The 24,981-nt window shown below is 38.9% G+C and overlaps 1 protein-coding gene and 1 long non-coding RNA gene across 2 annotated transcripts; both read right to left on the bottom strand.

Annotated features, from left to right (window-relative positions):
• Positions 1-1,387: 1,387 nt before the first annotated feature.
• Positions 1,388-24,628, bottom strand: LOC120744309 (stromelysin-3-like). Its single transcript, XM_040048610.1, has 8 exons — positions 23,923-24,628; positions 12,803-13,068; positions 10,763-10,906; positions 6,944-7,077; positions 6,643-6,857; positions 6,319-6,523; positions 5,425-5,685; positions 1,388-5,319 (listed from the first exon to the last, which is right to left on the bottom strand). The coding sequence occupies exons 1-8, from the start codon at positions 24,025-24,027 to the stop codon at positions 5,192-5,194; spliced, it is 1,458 nt and encodes a 485-aa protein (XP_039904544.1). The 5' UTR covers positions 24,028-24,628; the 3' UTR covers positions 1,388-5,191.
• On the bottom strand, positions 11,160-12,796 carry LOC120744313. The gene is made up of 2 exons (XR_005698338.1): positions 11,902-12,796; positions 11,160-11,865 (listed from the first exon to the last, which is right to left on the bottom strand). It is a non-coding gene; the product is annotated as an uncharacterized LOC120744313 (long non-coding RNA).
• Positions 24,629-24,981: the final 353 nt, after the last annotated feature.

Raw genomic sequence — 24,981 nt, 5'->3', positions numbered from 1 at the left:
AAACATCTTGCACAGACCTGCTAAGCCTAAAGGTACGGGGGGGGGGTTTAAGCTAAAAATGAGAACAGCACATTTATCATTCTACTTACATGAGATTTATGGGAGGTGAAAAAAATGGCTGGATTTCATTTGTCTCTTTAGTCATTAATCATAATATGCATTAAAATGCTCAAGGCAAGATGTAAATATATGATATAGAAATTACTGTGATGCAATTTTTCCTTCTACTTTTTTTTTTTTTTTTTTTTGGCTGCTGCCTTTAAGGGTCACCACAGCGGGTCATCTGCCTCAAAATTACCGTGTCTCTATAATCTTCCCTTTTCACATCAGCCCTCTGCATGTCCTCCTTCACTACATCTATGAATCTTCTCTGTGATTTTCCTATTTTACTCCTTCATGCCTGCTAACAGTATATCCATTGTCCCTGCTCGGGATGCCCAAACCACCCCAGCCTTGCCTCTCTGACCTTGTCTCCTAAATGCTGAGCTGCGATGTACTCAATTCTATTCTGTCAGTTCTCATCAGTCACCATCAAAATCTTAGCATTTTCAACTTTGCAACCTCCAGTTCTGCTTCCTGGTCACTGCCATCGTCCAAACCATATGCCATAACAGGTCTTACTATCATCTTGGAAATCTTCCCTTTCGCTCTTGCTGCTATCCTCCTGTCAAACCCCTCTCCACCCACTCCACACTGTCGCCATGCTCCTCTTCCTCTCTCTTATGCACTCTCCGTTGCTTTGGAGATTTGACCATGGATATTTAAATGTTTCCACTTTCAGAAATTCTATTCCTTGTACACTTTTGTGCTGCTTTTTGAAGGTGAGATGTTGTATTAGAGTAGTTTGCTTTTATGGTGTAAAATTTGATATGTCCCTGCGCGGGATGCCGTGGTGTCCACATCTATGTAGTCAGAGGAGACATGCTGCACATGACTGATTATGCCTCGCAGGTATAATATTATATAGCACTAGATAGTGTAGAGGGAAGACTCAAACACGCAGCTAATAGGCCAAATAGACGGCATAAGACCACACAGCCAACTCTGTGTTCTGGGTTTAACTCATGACTGTGTCAGTTTATAAAGCATCTGCCTCCTTATGCTTTTGTTAGTTGTTATATATGTAGCCATTCTGTGGTTGCAGCATGTATGTTTAAGAATAGTGCTAAAGGGATGTGTTAAATGTAGCAAGAATTGTCCATAAATGGTCCATAAATGTTGGGAATGAGATTAGGTTTCTTGATATGAATCAAAGCAGCAGGCTAAAGACAACTTACCACAATGCTGTTCACTGAACAGTATCGACGTGTTTCTTTCAGTTTACTCAGCACCTCCATACAAACTTTTTTTCTATTATAAAGCTTGAATTCAAAAACAGGAAAATTAGTTTGTTTTTGTGTAAATACAGAACTGGTTTATTCACATGAAATACCCCTGAATATAATGGTAAACAGAGAGTTAAAAAGGATACCCCAATAAAATATCATTAAGGCACATTTGCAATGATTAAAATTACAGCTAACTGTCCATGCTATGATGGACTGCTGTTTTTTGCAAGCACACCAGTGTATTTTACAAATCATTGCAATCCTCAGTGTCCTGCACTGTTTATTACAAAAAATAGCAAACAGTACTGAATACAAACTAAAATATGTAATATCCATAAAAAATATGCATTACTGTAAGTGAACCACAGTTTATATCACAGAGACTTTTTGTTTTGTTTACGTTTGTTTATGTTTTTAAAAATTTCACTCAGTGGTTTTCTGAGGAATCAGCAGACAACCTTAACACTGAAAAGAGCAGATGTGAGGCATGTGTCTGTCTTGTCTACAGAACCTTAAGTAGCACCTTAAAAATTTAAGATTAACCACAAAGCTTCATTTATTCTGGATACTATTTAGTTTAGTTATAAAAAAATAAAATGGATAAACTGGATTTGCAACACAGGCTGTCACTGCCACACAATGCAAAAGCAAACCAATCGTTTCTCACATCAGGCCAGCGCCAGAACAACAGTTTACCTCTGCTGAAGCTGAATAAAAGGCTAGAAATTGCTTTTGTGAACAATTACATTATTATAGTAATGCATCATTTCCTGGCTGGTCCTGATTTTTCTTTTAAAGAAATGACTTGCAGATCATTTTCCGAGGGGCTAAATGGCCCATGGATGAGGTCAAAGGAGAGTGAAGCAGTAAAGCCACTAACCCAGTTTCACAGGGCCAGCCATACACATGTATGTACAAAGCCAATTCCAAAAGGTAAGTATATTGTGTTAAATCTAAATAAAACAGAAAGTAATGATTTATACATCTTACAAACCCATATTTTTATTTGCAATACAATATAGGACATATCAGCCCTTTAAACTCAGAAAATGTACCTCTGTAAGAATGTTGGCTCATTTTGAGTTTGATGCCAAAAACATGTCTCAAAAGGGTGCGACAGGCAACAAAACGCTGGAAAAGTAAGTGGTTTTTTAAAAAAAAAAATGCTGGGTTAATTGGCAACAGGTTACAAACATGACTGAGTGTAAAAGAAGCATCTTGGAGCTGCAAGTAAACATGGTCAGAGGTTCGTCTATCTACAAAAAAAAAGTCTTCAAGTTGTGGAACAATTTCAGAATAGATATTGTCAGTGTAGAACTTTGACTATCTCATCATTTTCAGTAAGTTAATTATCTGTTGTGCGAAGAAGGAATCATATGTGAACGTGACCCTAATGTACCAAAGCTAAGATAAAATGGACTGAGGTAAAGTGAAAAAATTCAGAACACTTTGAAATACGCTTTTGGAAACATGAACATATGTCATGTCCTCTGAACTAAAGAGGAAGGAGCAATATCAAGCTTTTTATCAGCACTCAGTTGAAAGCCTGCATATCTGATGGTCTAGATATGTATCAGTGCCTATGAAATTGGCATCTTGCACAGCTGGAAATGCTTTATCAATCCTGAAAGACATATCAAGGTTTTAGTGTAATGTGTGCTCCATCAAGATTACATGTTTTTTAGGGAAGGCCTTGCATGTTTCAGTAAGAAAATGCTGAACCACATACAGTATCTGTTTCAGCAGCATCGTGGTAGAAGAGTGCAGATGTTGAACTGACATGCCTGCAGTCCAGGCTTTTCACCAACTGAGAACATTGGGAGCATCATGAAGTATATGGCAAAGAAGACCCAGGACTGCTGATCAGCTATAATCCTCTATAAGACAAGAACGGGACCACGTTCCGCTCTCCTCAGCTCCCACACATTTACAGAATGTAGTGAAAAGAGGAAGGGACACTACACAGATGTAATTATGGCCCTAAGTTTTCTGAGATGTGTTGCTCCCATTAAAAATACCTATTTCTTAAAATGGTACATTTTCTCAGTTTAACCATGTTTTGTATCTTCTACTTTGAATAATTTCTGGGTTTATTTGTAAATGTATTTGATATTTGCACATCATAATTCTCTGTTTTTATTTACATTTTTCACAGTGTCCACAGTTCTGTAAAACTGGATTTGTACATGTTTATATATACAATGCCAACACACATTTGGGGACAGCTGAGGGGGAATTTAGTTAAAGCAATTTTTCTCAGAACTAAACTGTGGTTGAAGTTACTACTTAGGAAAACCTTTACATTTTTATTCATTTTTTTATTCTACTCAGAGAAAAACTTTTTTTTTTTTTAAAAAAACATATCAGAACTTGTAGCGGCCAGTTCTCTGTACAATCCATGCAGCATTTGGTGAGATACTTGAACCTGCCATCTGTAGAGCTATTCTATTAGCACAGCTATAACCACTTCTTATAACCACTTTTCCAATTAGTAGATTACCTGCTCTACCTCCCGAGATGTAGCCATCCCTAAATATACATGGTCAGATATACACATATATACCACATGACCAGAATACAGTGGCCCGGGTTTGAATCTGACCTGGGACTCTTTGCTGCATGTCTTCCACCCTCTCTCTCTTTGCTTTCCTATCTGTCTCCACTGTTGCTATCAAATGGCAAAAAAATGGCTCTGCAAGCAGAGGAGTTGCTCCCTGCTGAACATTGGAGTAGAATTTAGGATTCAGGCACATCCACACTGACTTCCCTCTTCAAACCAGGAAGCTACATTTATCATTTTTAGATACAATCTGTGGTTGTAAGCCAACAAACAATATAGTCGGTGGCTCCAGTAGGTGTGTATGGTTAATGAACAGCTAACACAACAGGAGAATACTCTTAAATATTTTTAAAGAGTAAATGACTCAGAATCCTTTGAAAGCGAGTTTGAAAATTTCAATCAAATCAAAACTACACTTTTTTTTTGTTGTTGTTTGTTTGTTTCTACCACTGACACAACTCATCAATAATGCCAGACTAATGTAAGAAAGTGTTTGCCTTAATCCCTTAATTAAAACTATTCAAACACTCAAAAGAACAGTTTATGAGTGTGTGGGTTTTGAATACTCAGTGCATGAGTACTATGAGTTATCATTTTAAGCAGTTCCAGAAAGTTAATTCTGTTTATCTGGATGTAGAATTTTCAGTGGGAGTTTTGTTCATCTTCCAAGTGACTTCTTTCATCATTGATCAATAGCCATGATACCATTTACAAAGAGGGGCCTGGGAAACAGAAGAACATGACATCAAGAAGGCCCTGAGTAAATGTGGTTATCTCAGCTGGACATTTGTCAAAGCTGGGAAGGTGCTTAAAGAAAGCTCCAGCCGATCCAGGAGAGAAGACAGACAACTGCTGCCAAAGCAAAAACCCTTAGTGAACCCTTATGTGTCATGAGTATCGGAACAGCTGAGATGCATTTTCCTAAAACATCATGCCAATTTGCATAATAATGACCATGAAACTGACCTCACAGCCCATTGTTAGCCACTGGTGCCAGTTTTAGTCATTATGCAAACGTACTGTTTATAAGGTTGGGGAAGCCTGCAGTCAGCTGAGATGGGGGGATATAAGCTTGGATCTGAAGTTTTTATTGAACTGACACTAACAATTTTAACTAGCTTTTTCCAGATTGTATTCTGACACTGACAGAAACATTTCTGGCTCTGCAAAAGGCAAATACAGACACTTGCTTTAGAGTCAAATTCATGAAATCTATCAGATTGAATATATCCAAAACATCTTGAGTGTTTTGTATGGGAAATTCAACAGAAAAATTGATCTGTAAAAGTAATGCAGATGTAACTTATTTGGACAGAGAGGCAGAGCAGCCAAAGAAATCCATGCCGATGCTCCGGGGGTAGCCTTCCAGTACCTTCAGTGCCACAGGGTCAAACTTCCAGTAGTGCATTCCACTCAGGAAATTGGCATAGCCTGTCAAAGGGCAAAAGAATGCAACAGTGAACTCCAGATGTACATGTTAAAACCTTCTCTAGACCTACAAGTCACTAAGTCAGAGGCAGAGATTACACTCCTTACCATATCTGTCCAAAAAGGCTCCATCGATGTGGCTGGGCATTCCCCTCCACTCGTAAATGCTGCGAGGGTGTAAGTCATTAATTCGATTATCCTGAATATTGAAGGACCAGTAGTAACTTGACTTGAAGAAGTAGACTTTCTCAGTATGGTCCTCTTCCCACTTCAAAGCTGCTTCAATGTCTGTTACAGGAAGACCCAGCCGTCTCACTGAATCTGGCCCTGTTATCTTCCTTTCAGCATCAAAAACCCAGTAGCTGTCACCTGATAAGTAATAATTAAAATTAATTAAAATAATTAATTAATTACAATTAATAAGTCAACAGGATGTTGTTTCTAGAAATCATCCCTGCTGAATACATGTAAAGCACATCCTTGTGAAAAAGTACAACCATGTAACGACAACAGTCAAGGCTACATATTTCTACCATAAACTCGTGTGTCACTGTGGTGAAGATTATTATTTTATTTAACCTTTTTCCTCATGTTCCCACGTTTCACCAGATTTACCTCATTTCCTCTCTTGACTTTCTCATCACTGATTGGCTCCTGAGTTTCTTTCTCCCTTAACTGAACTCACCAGACACACATTTTATAAAGACTTCACACCCTTTCACTCACTATTTTAACTTCCACGTGGCAGTTAAGAATTTTACAGTCCATGTGTATCTTCCTTTAAGGTAAACTACATTTGCAAAGTCATTGATAGCTGTTTTCTTTACATTCTGACTGCCTAACAACTTTAACTTTCAGCTTCCTAATTAGCAATCCCTACATATCATTAAAGTTATCAAAATCACTTTTGCTTGACTAGTTTTGAGGAACAAAGGATATTTTGTGGAAAATACTTGTTTAATGTGTCCCCCAGAAAAAAAACTGTCTAGTTCGCGTCTGTACCTTGGAAGAACCAGATGTTGCCAGACTTGTCTTCAAATGCAGCATCAATGTATTCTGGAATTCCTTTCCAGTGGCGTGATGATAAAGCTGGATAGCCAGCTTGTAGCTGCCCATCACGTATTCGCCAAATATATTGAGACTTAAAGAAGAAGAGCTCTCCCCTGATCATGGATACAGCATCAAAGTTTGTTTTGCAAGCATTTGGCTGGAACACAGCAACAAACTTAGTCTGAATATTTTTGTCTATGAACTATCATGCAAAGCAGCAAAATACAGAATGGCTTATATTTTTTAAGTAAATACATGTATTTTCAAGGGCCTCACCAGTTCAGTCTCAATCTCATTGGTCTCTGTCATCACAGGTGGCGCATGCCGAGGGGATCCGTACAGATACTGAATGCCCCTTTTGTCATCCTCACTCAGCTGCAGAGGGTAAGCGTCACTATAGAATGGGCACATCACAGCATCGGGCTCAAGGGAGTGCTGCAGGCCCAAAACATGGCCAAACTCATGAGCTGCCACTTGGAGGAGGTCTGTGCCTAAAAAAGCAAACAGAGGAGGGCAGTCAAACTTAGAGTAGTTATTTTTGGTTCCAATCAGCTCAAAGCTTTTCAAATGTACTTACCAGCATTATTGCCCACTGTCCAGTGCTCATCATAGTCAAAGTGGACTTCTCCCTCTCTCTGTGTCTGGGGGAAATAGGCGTGAGCAAGTATTCCTCCTGGACCATCGAATGGTAAGTTGTCCCCATGCCAGTACCTACACAATTACTTCTTTTAGAGGACGAGGTAAACCTACCACATATCATTCTTTTGATGCTCTTTCTCTATGCTAAGCATGTTGCAAATTGAGTACAGTGTAACTCTTAATTAACTGTGTGTGTGTGTGTGTGTGTGTGTGTGTGTGTGTGTGTGTGTGTGTGTGTGTGTGTGTGTGTATTCTACTATACTTGTGAGAACCAACAGTCACTTGTGAGGACACACTCACCGGTCCTCACCAGTTTGAAGGCCTTTTTGAGGCTCAAAATGTGGTTTTAGTGTCTGGGTTACAATCAGGTTATGGTTAGGTTTAGGGTCAGGGCCAAAAAGTGAGTAGCTGTTAAAGGGAGTGTCTGCTAGTAGAATTATACTTGGATTGCATTATTTAGCTAGAATAAATGATACAATGGTCAAACGACTTTTTATGTGGACTTGTTGACTAGTTGAAATTTCAGTGGACCAATGTTTCTGTAAGAAAACTATGTAGGACATGCTTTGACATTAAAGTATGTCAATAAGCTACATATTAGGCACATGATGCAATTCTACGCTGCACCCAGTAAACTAGTGGCTAGCCTATTTTAATGTGTACAAAGTATGTTATACAAAAAATGGTCGCGTGATAGATTTTAACTGAGTACATAATATTAAACACAATATAGCAGTAGTTCTAAAAATGACTCATGAAAGTAACTTGTACACAAGTTAGAACTTGAATTGCTGACAAAGTGAAGTGTGGCAGGACACTGAAAAAGAAGAGAGCTGTTATGACATTGTAAGTATCATGAATCTGATGCCAAATGACTCTTCTGATTTGATACAATATGTAGCCAGAGGCGTGCTATTAAAAATCCCACCAAACAAGTCCTATGTTGCATTTGTTCCATAATCCTCTCTCAGTCTTGGCTGGGAGACATCTGGTTTAGTGTTTGCTGGTTTACTATGACAGCAGGAGTCATGCCTAAGATTTGTGTCTAGGTCTTTAAAAAGAAGTTGATTCTGTTCATCTGGGCGTAGCGTTTTCGGTTGGAGAAATGTTTCATCCTTCATCCAAGTGACATCTAGTCTCAGCTGACTGCAGGTTTCCCCAACCTTTTAAACTGTACATTTAAATAATGACTGAAACCAGCACCACTGGCAAACACTGGGCTATGACCCAGAAACTGACCTCACAGCCCATTGTTCGCCATTGGTGCTAGTGCCAGAGAGTAAAAGGTCTTTTATGTTTGAACTGATAAAGAGTGCTATAACAGACCTTATCCATATTTGCTAATAGTAAATCATCTTTATTCCTAACTAAAGATATAATCCAAATATAAGTTTGATTAATGAAAACTATTCTAATGTCCAGATTGTGTCTCCACAGACATGATCCAGGTTTGACCTTGGCAGCTTAGTGTTTGTGTGTGTCTGGAAAATGCCTAAGATTTATGTGTGTCTGGAAAAACGTGAAAGATAAGAAATGTGCTGCCAACCCATAATAATACATGATTCTGAATAAGATAAAGTAAGAGAAATGTAATTGAAGAGAATACCATAACTTAAATAAGGTATGAAATGAAGCATATTCATGTGTGACTGAACATTCATATGTGATGGAATTATTGACAAATTAAGTACTGCATAGAAAAGGAAAAAATTAATAAAGTGATTTCTAAAGTTGCTTTAAATAATATATCTGGAAAAGTCAGATAGAGAGAGGGGTGAGGTGAAAAAGTGATACAGGGTTCTTCACTTTGTCTTCTGCATGATGAGCAGTTCAGAAGATCGGACCTAAGATGTTGAAGATTCCAGCAGAGACCCCGGAGGGATCGACCGCTGGACTGTGAACCTGCAAACTGTTTGTGTATTTTGTTTGGCTTTTTCTCTGCTCCTTTTTGCCATGTTAGAATGTTAATTCAAAAGGATTTGGATTTCATTTGTTTCCCATTGATGTGTATCCTAATGGGTCATACCTACATGGAAGAGATAAGGGCATCAGTGCTCAAGGCATGCTCATTCCCCCTAACCTCCTCCCTCACAAGGATTAAAACAAGGTCAGCATTAGCTCAGAGTTGGTTAATTAGAAAAGTATAATTCAGCCAATTTCAATATTATTTCGTGATTGTTATTAATTGATGCTTTGCTCTTGATAAATTGCTTTAATAAAATGTCCTGCAATTAAAATCTAAATTATAGACATTCCCATTTCAACCCTTTGTGAATGTGATGGCATCAGCCACACATGGGTAAATCTGGGTAAAACCCCCACATAGTAGCATTGTGGGGGTTTTCTAAAATGTTTTGTTATATTAATTATGTTTCTCTTTCTTTGAGTTACCTGGGTTTGGGCGGTGGCTGTTTCCTGTCTGGGCAAAAGGTGTGGCTGAGGACTCTGGGAACAAAATGCTGGCTCAGCAGGACCAACCATGGGCTTATCAGGAGCAGGGGTGTTTTAGGTTTACTTGGGTTATTCTGTGCTTAGTTAATATTAGTGTGTGTTTTTGTTTTCCCCCTATTGTATGTAAATGGTTTGGCCAAACCATTATAAAAGCTACCCTCTTTGTAATTAGGTCAGTTTGTGAGTTAAACAAACAAAGTGAGACACAACTTAAGTTTCTGGAAATTACTTTTTGTAGATTTATATTTAGTTGACCTCTTTTATGGGCCTGCTAATTATGTTTTTGAATTTTATCATTTTTGAAATTTTTGAGGGATAAAATAAAGAAAACCCTCTTGCTAAGCCTCTGCCTGAACATGTCAGCATTTGTTTAGGAAGTATGATTTTAAAAATCTTAAGGCAAATGAACTTTTGGTAAAAACATAGGTTACTTAGTTTCTTGCTTTTTGTTGAATTGTACCAGCTAGTTTCTTACCTTGCAGTTGCTCTGGAGGTGTGCCTGTGTCTACTGTCTGCTTAGACTAGCATGTGTGCTCACCGCTCCACACCACAGCTACATCTGGGCAGGCCAGAGTTTAAGTGATTTGATATCTAAATAGTGATGCACTAGTTTTGTTGTTTATCGCAATTCTGAAACTGCTTAATGCTGATTACGATTTGGGGGTTTTAAAGGGCTAGAACATGAAGAAAAGTGCAAACACATCATGTGTGATTACTGTACACATTGTTAATGGTCAAGATTTCATCTATACAAATATTTAAATCTGAATACTTGGAGCTGCTTCATTCGACACACATGCTTAAGATGGCTCATCTAGAATTTGGCCAAGAAACAACAAATCACAGAGTTCCTTTATCACAGCTTTATTTCTGCTGTATCTCGTCTTCCATCTTCACATTATTGACAGTATATATCAAAAAAATCTGAAGCTGAGCTTGAACAGGATAATCGTATCTAATCATACAAATCATTACATCAGGGAAAAGTTAGAAAAGTTGAAGTTGAGGTTCATGAAATGCCCTAGTCAAAGCTCAGATTTGAAACTCACTGAAAATTTGCAAGTGGATTTGAAATAGGTAAAGCATGCAAGAAAGCATTTAGCATCTTGCAACTGGGGGGATCTGCAATGGTTTCGAGGATTGCTCTGTATTTATCTTTCATTCCTGTCAATATTTTTGTTGAATAAGTGAGTGACAAAGCAAACTGTCCTCGGGTTGTTGTCTTAGGTAAATCAATGTCTCAGTTTAGCTGAATTTTTGTTCTTAAAGGCCAGTGTTGTGTTGCTCACTGGTGGACATTTCTCACCTGTTGAAATCAATGATGATGTCAGCATTCTCACTGGTTACTTCACTGAACCTGAGAGGAGTAACAGCACCCCACACACCAAACGCCTCCTGGAAAACACTCCGCACTTTGTCCTCACTCATCTGCCAGGGAAAACGTATGATCCTGGTTGGCACAAACACATTAATATCATGTTTTATCAAGCTTTAACATAAATTTAATATATATGTTCATGTGGTATGCTAGACTTCTTAAACTCTTGGAAAGAAACTGGTCCAAATCCATGTGGATCAATAGTATTAATCAACATCGCTGCCTTTGGCTCGTCTCTGTCTATTTTTGATTTGCATATGATTGCTGGTGTTCTGTCCCTGGTAGGCCTAAGAGTGGATTCACATCCTTTGGAGTCTGTTGGGTTTTTATTTATTTATTTATTTTTAATTGTGGTGTCCAAAGTGGTTAAAGCAGTGGTCTTGGGAATACATTCAAGGCCATTTTGGTTGCTTTTTCCAGGCCTATGAGTTTCAGTGCTTAACTAGCACCTGAAGACTAGGGAGGAGCTTCTTTTGATTCTGGTTAGGCAGTGAGAAGGATCGGCTGTGGTGAATTCTGTTGCTAAGCTTCTGCTTTTGGTCCTTCTGTGTCAGTTTTGTGTATTTGGGCAATAGAGTAGAGCTTTGTTTCTGTTAGCAATACCAATTAAAGGCATGCATGTTTTTCTGGGGAATAACCTGGTAGTTAGTCCACCACCCCCAACTGTGATGACTTGTACGTCAAGTTCAAGTTCCTTTTATTAGTACCCTTGTTCTTTATTTTGCAATTATGAAGTGGCACCCTGCTCAAACACAGGCACTAGTAAATCTGTACAAGCACCACACTTCTTTAAGACTACAAAGAGCTGTCATAAATAGGTAAATTCAGGTTTAAACAAAAAATTGAATAGCTTAAGAAACTGTATCTTATATAAAAAGACCTACCTTCTCTTCAGTTGTCTTCTTTTACCAGTCCCTACATTAAGAGTCCCTACTCTCACCTCCACACTCCATTCCTGCCTTTCTTTCTCTTGTGCTGCCTCCTAACATGCCTTCCTCCTTTCCTCTCTGTTTGTCTTTGGCCACCAGCACCTTGTTGGCCACCAGCACCTTGTTGGCCACCAGCACCTTGTTGGATGTTGTCTAAAGGGCTCGGAAAGCTAAAAAGCGTCTGAACTTCTTTAAGTTTCTTGAAGACATTTCACCTCTCATCCGAGAAGCTTCTTCAGTTCTTCTCTGATGAGCAGCTAAGATAACCCGGATGACTAAGAATTTTCACAAACACGGTGGATGTTGTTAACAACCTGGGCCCCGACTGCATGTTTTATGTGGCCAAGATTTTATGCAAGACGCACTTCTCTGATACAACCCTCCCTGTTTATCCGGGCTTGGGAGTGATATTAAGAGTGCACTCGTTTGTGGCCCATTTTTCAAACAGTAAATTTGAAAATTCATCAATAAAATACATTTCTTAGCAATAAAAATATTATTCTGATTAAAGAGCTTGTGATTATTCGTGGATAAACCATTATAGGTGCTTTGTCTTTGATGTAAATATATAAAAATTGTGTATGTTTCTGTTCTTTGTCTTGTGTACTGTTTGTTGTATATGTGTCTTTCTTGCTGCTGTTACACCCAAATTTCCCCTTGTGGAACAATTATAGGATCATTCTATTCTATTCTATAGAAACATAACAAGTTATGGTAATTGCCAATACTGTACATTTAGGGCAGCTATGGCATAAACCTCATACTGGTTGGTGATGTAATAAATTTGCTAAGCTTAACGTTCCAGTGCTTTCACCATTTATAAGACAGCTGCCAGTTCTTTTGACAAATGAAAACTAAAAACAAAGTCTTAATGTGAAACTAAACAAACATATTTGTTTCATTAGATCCCCATACTTAACTAAAACCATCAGCTTTGCGTTCCACTCCTGCAAATTATGGTCATGTAGGCAGCCATGTAACTCATCAGCAAAACAAACAAACAAGTCACTGTATTTAGAGACTTTTTAGTGTTTCTTACTTGTAAGTTAAGTCTGTCTTCTCCCATCGCCTGCCATAGAGCGCAAATCGCTTCCTGCGCTGCTGTCTACTCAGGGTGTCCCTCCTCTTTTTCACATTGTTGTATGTCGTGCTGAGCTGCGTTAAGGTAGGATAATCTGGGACTCCACAGCGAGGACGATTCCACAAATCTGTGTCATTTGGGGACTTGAAATCGTACTCTTCATTTAGTGTGTCCTGTTCATGACTTGGCCTCTTCTTCAGACCGGCATGACTGTTGCTCCATCTCTGAGGGAAAGAAAACAGAGTCAGAGTACTTTTTAGTTTTAATAGATACATAAAGATGTAATGTTGGCTATGTACCATTTCTGCCACCTTTCTACTGGTAAATTCCAGATTATCCTTGGCTTTTGACTTCATACACACTTCTTTGAAAGTAAATCATCACAAAATACTGATGCTGATGACATAACGTTCATAACGTTCACACCCTCCTGGAGAATTCAAAGTACTTTCTTTATACAAAATGCCTCATTTTGTGATGGGTGCATTCACCTATTATACAAGCACGTCTTTCTATGCTTAAGTGCTTCCTATCTAACATTCACACATATTCATACTCCAGTAGATGCATCAGAGTGCAATTTGGAGTTAGTGTCTTAATGCATGCTCAAACATCCAGGTAAGTAAATCCCAAAAGGTTGATTCTGTTCATCTGGATGTTGCGTTTTCAGTGGAAGAAACATTTCGTCACTCATCCAACTGACGTCTTCAGTCTCAGCTGACTGCAGGTTTCCCCAACCTTATAAACAGTACATTTGCACAATAAATGAAACTAGCCCACTGAATGAACAATGGCCTGTGAGGTCAGTTCCTTAAACATTAATATGCAAATTGTCATGACTATTGATCAACAACCACTGATCAAAGCCATAGACCATTGATCACTGATCAATGGATATTGATCAATGGCTATGAGTACCATTCACAGAGAGTTGAGGAATGGCTGCAATCACAGCATTTTAAGATCACATCACGGATCACATTAACTCGGTGGACCAACAGATCAAATTCACCAGGGGAGATATGAAAAGTGGCAGGTTAGCCTTTTTAGACTGTGAGATTTCCATCAGTAATGGGGGACAGTTAAAAGTTCATGTGTACCGTAAACCTACGCATACGAATCAGTATTTAAGGTCTAACTCTCATCATCCACTGGAGCACAAACTGGGTGTCCTCAGGACGCTACAACACAAAGCGAACACCATCCCCAGACACAGCAGCCAGGGAAGCAGAATAACATCACATCTAGAAGGCCCTGAGTAAATGTGGTTATCCCAGCTGGGCATTTGTCGAAGCTGGGAAGGCACCTAAAGAAAGCTCCAGCTGATCCAGGAGAGAAGGACAACTGCTGCCTAAGCAAAAACCCTTAGTGATCCCTTATGTGTCAGGAGTATCGGAACAGTTGTTACAGTTGAACAGTCTAAACACCGGGTCTCTGTGGCTTTTAAACCTCAAAACATGCTGCACCAAAAATTGGTCCACCCCTAGGATCGAGTCCCCTGACACAAACAGAGTAATGCAGTGTACGCTGTTAAGTGCCAGGAGGATTGCCATGATTTTTACATCAGTAAACCAAACAACCTCTGACAAAGTGAATGGCACAACACAGAAGAGCTACCTCGTCAGGCCAGGACTCCGCAGTCTATTTACACCTACAGGCCTGTGGACACTCTTTCAATGATGAGGATGTACACATCCTGCACAGGGAGGAACGCTGGTTTGAGCGCGGAGTCAAGGAGGCCATTTATGTGAAAAGGGAAAGACCATCTCTGAATCGAGGAGGGGGCCTAAGGGTCCATCTTTCACCATCTTAGGCTACGTCCACACTAATGCGTTTTCGTTTGAAAACACATCGTTTTCTCTCCGTTTTGGCCTCCCGCCCACACTGAGACAGCGTTTTCCCCGAAGAAAAACACAGCGTTTTGAAAACACTCTTGAAAACAAATACATTTGAATACATTTGAAGATGGTGCTTTCGCGTCGCAGTATGGACAGCAAAAACGGAGACTTTCGAAAACGATGATGCATTTTAGTCATGTGACCAATTAAACAAAGATAGCTGAGGGCATTATACAGCAGTTGTTTTGTTTGCTCTCAATTTTGACAGCGCTATTAAAGATTAATATCAGTTTGTACATGTTTCAGATAGCTTTTCTTGAAATTCTTTAATTCTCACTTTGTACTTTTGTGTTACTTGCAGCAACAACTCCACCTCATTGTTAGTCCATTTAAAAAACTCGGTGCTTTTCCTCAACATTTTGCTGCGACATTTCAAAGAGCCGGAAAGTAAATAAACGGCTGACAGAAATGAGGCAGGCCGAATCATCCTACAAGCATGCGCAGTACTGCAACGTAAACGTTTCCGGCCGTTTCAATGTGGATGCACAACTCTGTGAAAATGACTGAAAACGGTAGTGTGGACACGGAGCGTTTTGAGACGAAAACGCCTTTTTCAAATCTATCCGGGCTAGTGTGAACATAGCCTTAAAATGCTGTGATTGCAGCCATTCCCCAACTCTCTGTGAATGGTACTCATAGCCATTGATCAGTGATCAATGGTCTTTGGCTTTGATCAGTGGTTGTTGATCAATAGTCATGACAATTTGCATATTAATGATCAAGGAACTGACCTCACAGGCCATTGTTCATTCAGTGGGCTGGTTTCAGTCAACATGCAAATGTACTGTTTATAAGGTTGGGGAAACCTGCAGTCAGTTCAGACTGAAGAAGTCACTTGGATGAGTGACGAAACGTTTCTCAAACTGAAAACGTTACGTCCAGAATCAACCTTTTGGAATTTGTAGTTAGTATTTTTCTCAAGGATATTTGGAATGCAGACTGGAGCAGCCAGAGATCAAACCATCAGCCTTACGAGATGAACCTCCTGAGCTCCAGCCACGAAGGGCATCAGTGTATGAGCTTCAGCTCAGTTATCCATATGATGTTTGAAGTGTCATAAGCGCTGCGCTGGGCGTCTGTCACACTCCTTCATTACATGCTGACGTCAGCTGCTGGCTCACTTGTGTTGGTTTTTGTTGTCTGATGTGAGGGATGTAAGTTGGCCCAGGCCAGCCTATGATTGTTGGTACAGTTCAGTTTCAGAGTTGCTGAGTGGCCTGTTTTTCACTGAGAAGACAGTTAGCTGTGCTAATATGCTGCCATGTGTAGTTTACGCTGCTGTGACAAGGAAAGAAATCTGTCAGCAAGACTCTGGACATAAAATGTAATAAATAAATGTGTAAAATTGCAAATAAGGCAGAAAATTGCTATTATTAATGAAAGGATGAAAGTCATAGTAAGAGGCAATTCAGTTTTTCACGTGAAGTGTACTTTTGGTCTACTTTTGCTGCTGGTTCAGTAAATTTTGATCGGAGTGATGAAACCTGCAGTTTGAAATTCTGTGAGGTGTTTGCTTTCAGCACCAAAGGTATGTCCATGTATATCGGGTGAACGGTGGGAATCCACACATTGTCTTTACATCTTGCGCTTACTTGCTTTTTAATCATTTGCCGTTTCAGCTGTTTAGTGGTTGTTGAAATTACTTTGTGAGCTTTTAGCTGAGATTCTGATGTTTCTGTGGATACCACACGTGTCTATATTTAAAAACACATCTTACAGTACATCCCATTAAACCAGATGTTTAATGGGATGTACTGTATGCCTCCAGTACCGGGAGCATTGGGGTTCAACAGGTTAATTGTTTATTGCTTAATTATGTTGTGTGGCATGAATGGCCATAAGGGAGAATTTTGTCAGTAGGAAAAGCTGCAAAACTTATGAAAATACAGTTAAAAGTCCAACATTTCAGCTTGTGCTTGTTTGCGGTGAGCAACAAATCAAACAAGTCAAGAATTATAAATTTCTTCAAGCACTGTAAAACTCATTTAGACGATCAGACACCCAATATCACTGAAATGCAGCCAGATACTGCTCGTTTTATGTTTTCACTTGTTTTTTCACTTCTTCTGACATGCTTGCATTTAAATCCGGCTCCTCATCTCCCTGTGTAGGCCATGTCCCTCAACTGTGAAAGGGTGGAGTGCTCACTCCGGATCAGGGATGAGTGCCTGCCTCAAGTGGAGGAATTTATGTATTTCACAAGCAAGGTGAGAAGAGAGTGGGAGATTGGCAGGTGGATTATATCAATTGCAGATACTGAGAGAAGCTGTTACTATACCAGTCAATCTCTCCCCGCGCTCACCTATAGTCATGAGCTGTGGGTAGTGACTGAAAGAATGAAATTGCAGATGCAAGCTGCATAAATGAGCATTCTCTGAAGTTTGGCTGGCCTCTCTCTTAGTGACAGGGTGAGGACTTAAGTCAGAGAGCTACTGTTTCTCCACATAACAAGGAGCCAGTTGAAGTGGTTCGCGGATCTGACAAGGACGCCTCCTGGGTGAGGTGTTCCAGGATGTAACAGGATGCATTGGAGAGATTATACCTCTTAGATGACTTGGGAATGGCTCACTGCTACCCCGGAAGAGCTGGAGGACGTGGCTGGGGATGGGGAGGTATGGACTTCTCTGCTTAGGTTAGAAAATGGATGGAAAGATAGACTCATATACTTTCCCTGTCAATTCTGAAGCTACATTGATCTACATTGCTTTTTGGTACTTGTGGTGTAGCAAGGAAGGTGATAAGTAAATAGCATTAGCAGACGATTGAAGTTCTTTTAAGCATACTTTATTGCTGGCATCTCCCTTTTACCATAAAACAATTAATCAGGCATGCAAAAATCCCACTGGCTTTATACAAGACTTTGCCCACACCTGACCTCGTTAGTCCCTACCATTGAAACAAAATAGGTCAAACCAAATAATACAATTCTAAACAAAGAACAGGAATAAAGTCATGCATGAAACTGACAAACTCATTTACTCAACTAAATGGTTTGTAAAGTAAAACACTGCATACAATATAACTCAAAAGGCTACTTTAAAGAAAACAAACAATACTATACAAAATGAAAAACCCTCCATTTGGTTACACCCAGTGATACACTCATTGACCTCATGACCCTATATAAACAGGAAGTAGTGGGCGGCCCTTCCCATACACCTGTCTCACATATAGGACCTGAATACACAAAATGGACACCATGGTAAGTATAACCAAAGCAACATAAAGAAACATAATTTACCAGACATGTGCCTGTAAACAGAAGAAAATTCAGATCTAATCTGATGGTTAGTAGTGTTTGCTTTAAAACACATGCATGGATGTAAAGGATGTAACTACTGCTACCACAAACAAAACCCGGGATAGTGTGTGTTAAGAGAAGTTACACCAGCAATGTCTAAATTAAAGCATTATGGCTGACTGTAAAATAACAGAACACAAAATAACAATATATGCAAGTGACAAATGGCAAATGAATTCTGTCCTAGCCACTTTGTCACAGTACTCTAGCAGAGTCCAAGTATAAAAGTATGAATCTTGAATTGAACAGCAGTTCAGTTTTGTTCAGCAGTGCTGAACCACCGCCACTGCTTTAGACCTTTACTTTACAAAAGACCTTGTTGTTTTTGGTTTTTGAGGCTCACTCACAGCAAGCAAAGCTGTTAATCATCAACATCAAATGTCAGGGCTTAATCCATTTACTATACATTCAAAAACTTTGAAGCTTTAATTGTGCTATTTGATTTTAAACTTATAAAGGCCATTCAATAAAATAGAGACCATTTAATTCCACCTTATAATGGGTGGAGAGCACTTACTAACATGACGGAGGTTGACTGAACTTAATTCTTAAACTGACCCTTTGTCTTTTAAATCAGAATGTCCCTATTTGCTTTGCACAACAAATAGCATTTGTGTTTGTCTTTGCTAACAGATTAATGGCTGCTAGGGCTTTCCTGCTATAGGTTCATACATCATAACTTTAATCTGACAGGCAATTTTTTACAGTAGTTCAATCCACTGAAACTGTGGGAAGTGGAACAACAGTTGAAGGCTGCAATCATGTCTTCTATTACTAAAATACTAAAATGTAACATGATCAGTAACTGAAGATAAGGATTCACTACCCCTATTTGGAATTCAGTCATTTTTACCTCATACCTTATTCGCACATCAGTCTATCGTTGTGTAGTGTTGTTGGCCACAGTTTTTTTTTTTTTCCCAAAAGATGCCCTCTGACGAGAAAGCCTATTTTGTTCCATTCAATACCCAAGAAATTTCAGTTTTCACAAATTTCAGCAAATTAGAAAAATGCTTAGCTATGTGTCTACTAATAAAACTTCTGTAACTTTGTGAAAAACTGAAAAGTTTCTATTTTCTATTTTCTACTATAGAAATTTCAGTTTTTTACAACTACAAAAAACAAACAAACTGGACAATCTAAACAATGAGCAACCAAAACTTTTTCTGAAATTTTACACATGTATTTCTTACAATTTAAGTCCAAAGAGTCATGGTCACAGTTTCTTTCCTTGACACAGCAGCTTTTTCTTCATCATGTAGAAAAAAAAAAGTTAAATATGTAACTTCTTTATACTGACAAAAAGGGGATTTTCACTGGTCCGGCCTGCTTAAAATGCTTTAAACTCTTAAAATGAGTTTGGCACCCCAGGCTTGGACAGTTTGAACAATGCTGAAGCCAGAGCCATGCGGAGCTAGCAGATCGTTTAATTTAGGATGAGTGACAAAACTATAGTTTGTTCTGTAAGTATGTTGGCAATGAGTACAGGTTTGCTTAAAAGGCATAACACAGAGTCACATGCCACTAAAAGAAAGCATTGTGTATGCTTGGGAATCCTGCCGATGGGGCCAACATGTCCCCACAGGATAGTGTGATTCCTGCTTCCCAAATCAGTGTGCCTGAGATACAAGCCATGTGTACTGCTGGGAACATCTGCAGAAAGGAGCATTATAGTTTTATCTAATAGGTGGTTACACTGAGGACTCTTTGTTGATGATGTTCAAACATGCAACTACACGTATATGTGCAAGTATGAACCTGCACACAGAAAAAATGTGCACACACACAGATGAAAATGTGTTCATCAAAGCTACAAAAAGCTGCATCACACACAGTGAGCAGATGTCTGGAAATTCCCTCTTCAGTCATGACATCAGGTCACCTGCACTATAATACTGGGGGTGTTTTATGGGAGGTTGTTATGGGTGGTAATCTAAACATTAGCGAGAATTATCATTTTTACAGTGACACAAAAAACAAGCAGGACTTGATTCAATTCCCTTTTAAACACATGCTGTGAGATATCCCACAGATATCCCTTGGCAGATAAAAAGTAGCCAAACTTTAGATAAATGATGCACGTAGTGGGAGAAATTTCTCCAGGGTAAATATTTAACTACAAAAAGTCCTGAATATCAGCAGGCTGTAAGTGTTTTGCACACAGAGAGCTGACTGTGCTAAGTGTGGGGAATGTTTGCAGGATGAAGGGTATTAGCATGAATAGAGATGAGAGGCTGCTTCTCCAAGGTAAACATCTATCAGTAAACCTTCAGTCAACAAGCCCCATCATACTCCAGATAACATCAGCTTTTCCATAGGAACCTTTGAAAACATTGCAGTTTCTGTGTGTTGTGGTTTCCAATATGAATGGTTAGTTTTCTCTGTCCTTTGTGTTTTTGAAGGTTTTCCCCTCTTCTGTTCTTTCTGTGTCTGCCTTTCTCTCAAATCCTTTTTAGGTTACTTCCTGTATTATTTTAAAACTATTTTGATTATTACATATTTCTGTCTGATTGACCTGATTGTTGCCCTATTACCCCTCTCTCCCCGGTGTCTATTTAGTGCATGTCTTTTCCCTCATTTTTTGATGCACTTCCCTCACATGCCTCCATCGTGCTTGTTTCTCCTGTGTGATCCGTGCTTTTTTGGATAGTTTTTTTTTTTTATTGGACTTTCCTGGCTCACTACACAGGGCCTGTCATTAAACCAGTCATTTGTTGTTTTTATTTCCCCCGATGTACTTGCAAATCTCTGTTGTCTGTATATTGGATGCTCTTGTAAAATAGACCTTAACAAACTTCAGCAGATTTTAACCTTTTGTCCTCATCCCACACTGTTTTAGATCACTCTTTTGGCCATGTGTGGACAGGGAAAAACTCAGACGTTTGGAAACAATCAAGCAGGCATACAGTTTGCTTTTTGATTAGATTTTATCGGTCCCAAACTCCTTTGTTCAGGATGGAAATTTATGAGCGTATCACGCAGACCCTGCCGATTTCCTTTGATAAAAGTCCCCATCCATAATTGAGGATGTAGGGCAGAGTGATTTCATTTGAAAACAGTTTCCAGATAAAAGTGCATAAGTGTGATTATAGAAACAGTGAGAACTACTGTCTCCAGCAGTGAAAGTATTTGGGTCTGTGATTGGCTCAATACCAAAATAAAACTACTTCTCTATGTCTTGCATTCAAAATACCATTATAATATATTATCCAGATGATATATTATCATGAGTAGCAAAAATACTAGAAGTGTCTAAAATGACCAGTACTGTTAATACAATGAGCAACTTTTTTCAGTTCTTGAAGTTAGACTTAGTTTTAGCTACTTTATAAGCTCCATCCAGTGTATACCCAGCTCAGAAAAAGCTGCAACTCCGTTTTTTTTTCATTGTTGATTAATTTGTGGAATATCTTCTGGAAACAATCACTTAGTTATTTGATCTAGAAAATGTCAAAATACATCTTTTCTTATTTTTTCCAAGAGTCCAAATTGATGTGTTCAAATGTCTTGTTTTGACTAACCAAAATAGCGCACCTCTCTCACCAAGGAAACAATTAACAAGTCCATTTTTAACAGTCAACAAATCAAATCATTTCGGTTCTGGTCGAGGTTACTTGAAAAGCTCAAATAAATCTAGAGTACAGAGGAATGGAAGGAAAAAAATTAATTTAATTCATAAGTTTAAAGCTAAATTTACATTTAAAACTATGTTGTCTTGTTTTCTTTTGTCCTTTCAGCTTCTAACATTCTAACATCTTCTGAACATTTTGGTGAAAGACCAAACAGCACGATTATCCCACTTAAACTGCCTCTTAAAATATGTGAGTGAAAACAACATGATAGTACAGCCAACTTAAGATTATGCACTGCATAAAATGGACAACAATATTGCTTGTTTTTATAGATGCACACTCTGGTCTGACACGTCTGAACAAGCTAAGTTTCTGCAGTTAAAAACACAGACATTTCCCGTGTGTTGCATTTTACATCATTGTTAGAGGAGTATGAACCACAGAGTTGTCTTTGTCGTCTCCAGGTTTTCATATTGTGAAAAAGTACATGTTTGAAGGATTCAGATGACCTATTCTGCTCAACTTTTACCTCATTTTTATTCTCAGACATCATATACCGGTATACAAGGCATTTGTGTAGCTATTCTGTCTCAAACTTTTATTCTTTTATTTCACTTTAATCAGTTTTCTTCTGATTAGATGTTCCTCATAAACAGAAGATTTGAACATAATGTGGAGAGTTGGCGCTCTTGCATCTCACCGCTGTCTTTCTGTCTAAACCTGAAGACATGTTCTTCAGTGTTGAAGCAGCTAAACACTTACTAACAGCAATGATTGCTGATGGTTGGTTGCTATTTTAATGTGGATTTTTAACAGTTGTGTCAGTCTCCAAAAGTATTTGCACTTAACTGTAACTGTATACATTTGAATGAAGACCTTTTTTCGTTAACCAGACTCAAACACATGTAAACTAATGTGTTTACATGATCCTAACAAAGAATATTAGAGCATAAGATGTTACGTTGGATAGTCAGGGAACTACACAGAAACTGCAATTATAAGTATCACTAAAGTGGATTTTGGTATATTAATCTACTTTCATAAACTGTGACTAAAAAAAAACATCTTTAAAAAAACTTTTCATTATTTTTAAAGTTGAGCTTTTGCCTTGACTGTTATGAGCAACAGCACCTTTTCTGGGTAAGTAAGTAAAGTAAAATTTTATTTATATAGCACATTTCTAGATAGACATCACAAAGTGCTTTACAGATATAACAGATTAAAAGGCAAAAAACAAACAAAGTTAACAAAAAGCAATTTTAAAAAGATAAGTTTTTAGCTGTAAGAGGGTTTGTATAAAATGCTAGTATTTGACCTAATGGTTCTGCTGCTTAACCTGCAGATAAACAGATTAATTCATCATTGACAGTCCAGAAGGAAGCCTCCCACACAAAAGAATGTCAGGGACTGATTGTTTGTTAGTAACATGAATCTGTCACAAGCAGCAAGTCTGCTTCAGCTATTATGATTAGTCACTGGACTCAAACAAGGAATAAATAGGAATGCCAGACAGCTGCACAGGGTCCTTTTTGCCACAGCCGGTTCCTGTCTGTGGACACTTAAAGCTTACAAACAAGTCTTGGTGGTGTTACTCTGCTGCACACTGCCTGTTTACCTCGTGTTTCTGTCTTTAAGTAGTTATCTGCGGTTTTTCCCGTGAGTCAGCAAATAAGTAGCGTTTGCACCGGAGTTACCAGGTGCGTGCCTCTGCCTGCATAATCTGACTCTCACTCACCGGAAAGCAGCTCTGGCACCCTCCAGGGTACAGTACACAGTAACAACAATAAAACTTCTTTTTTTTTCTCTTTCTTTTTTTAATCCTTCACAAACAGGACCGACCGTGTTATTCCAAAACAGAAACACCACACTGGTAATCTGAAGATGTTATAACTATGAAAATCATAGTTCCCTGAGTCAGTTGTGACAGAAACTCAAAGAGACTTCACATCTCACAAATCTCAGCTGTTCAACCATCAACAGCTTTCAGTGAGAACATTGATGTCTTTAAGGGCAGCGCATGCAGAAACATTAAGGTATGCAGAACAACAAAGGAACTTACAGCAGCATCCCTAAAATGAGTGGATGTGACGATACACGCAGCACAGTTTTGAACACACACACACACACACACACACACACACACACACACACACACAAGAATTATCAGGTAACTTTAACATGTTTAATTCATTTATTCATGTCAACTTCTGTATTACTGGATGTTTGTTCACCATTGCATCTGTGAACACTTTCCCATTCATAAGGATCTCTGAAAAGTGCATTTACGCTTCAGATGCTTTGACTCACCTGCAGCTGCTTGGCGGTCCTGTGGTCGTGTACCGGCAGAGAACAGACGCAGAGGAAAAGGTACAAAGGCAGGATGCTGCCGTAAAACACGGCACCTCGCAGCATCTTTTCAACGCTGTGACGGCGACCGTGCAACAGAGCGGACGCAGGAACTGCGTGGATGGAGTGAATGAATGTCGGCCCCGGTGTCTTTGTCCTACTCAGGTAACAGGTTTACCACACACGTGATTTAACCCCTTACACTCCAGCGGTGCAACTCATGGGTTTCGCAAACTGCTGTAGTCTGTAAATCAAAGCGAGTATAAGGACCACTGGGAGGTCTTTTGGATTCTTTTTTCCAGAATTCTAAGAAAAAAATTCTGCATTTGGGTTTGTTTGTTTTTCTGAATTCTGGAAGAAAAACAAAATCCAAAAAACGCTCACATTTGTTCCTCTCTCCGATCGCCCCAGTCCTCTTCCGTAGCACTCGGACTATACGCTGTAGATTCAGAAAGAAGTGAAACCTGTGCGTCAGAAACGTCGAATCCTTCGTTCTTTTGGATTTTCTCTGGAAAAATGTGCAATTTCTCCCGCTTTTGGCGGAAATCATTTATGTAAAGACATTCTTTATTACTCTCAGATATTTTTTTTCAGCTTCTTCCTTAATGCTTTTCAGACACAACACGCATATGGTTATGATTTACTTGTCTGCCTTCTTTTGGTCCAGAGGAGGACGTAACTGTTCGGTCTTTTCTCTGTTAGTAGGAGCAAACGTGCGTGTGTCACGTATTCACACCAGCAATGCATTCTCTTAAAATTATGAACCATATTGGTCTATAATAGCTCAGATGTTTGCACATGTTCAAAACTTTATTCCTTTCTGCAAAAGGTTTAGCGAATAAATGCGCGTTCCAAATATGTTTCAAATGCATGTTCTCCCAAATCTGAGCAGTAAAACTAACAAACTGAAATCAGTGACATGAACCATTTCTCTTGTTTGCAAATATATATCTCGCTACGATTTTTTTTTTTTTCATCGCGGAAAAAAATGTCTTTTGAGGATTTATGGATTCATTTTAT

This window comes from Simochromis diagramma, unplaced genomic scaffold (assembly GCF_900408965.1).
Source record: "Simochromis diagramma unplaced genomic scaffold, fSimDia1.1 OVJJ01000683.1, whole genome shotgun sequence".
Lineage (NCBI taxonomy): Eukaryota > Metazoa > Chordata > Actinopteri > Cichliformes > Cichlidae > Simochromis > Simochromis diagramma.
This window is presented reverse-complemented; position numbering and strand designations above follow the sequence as displayed.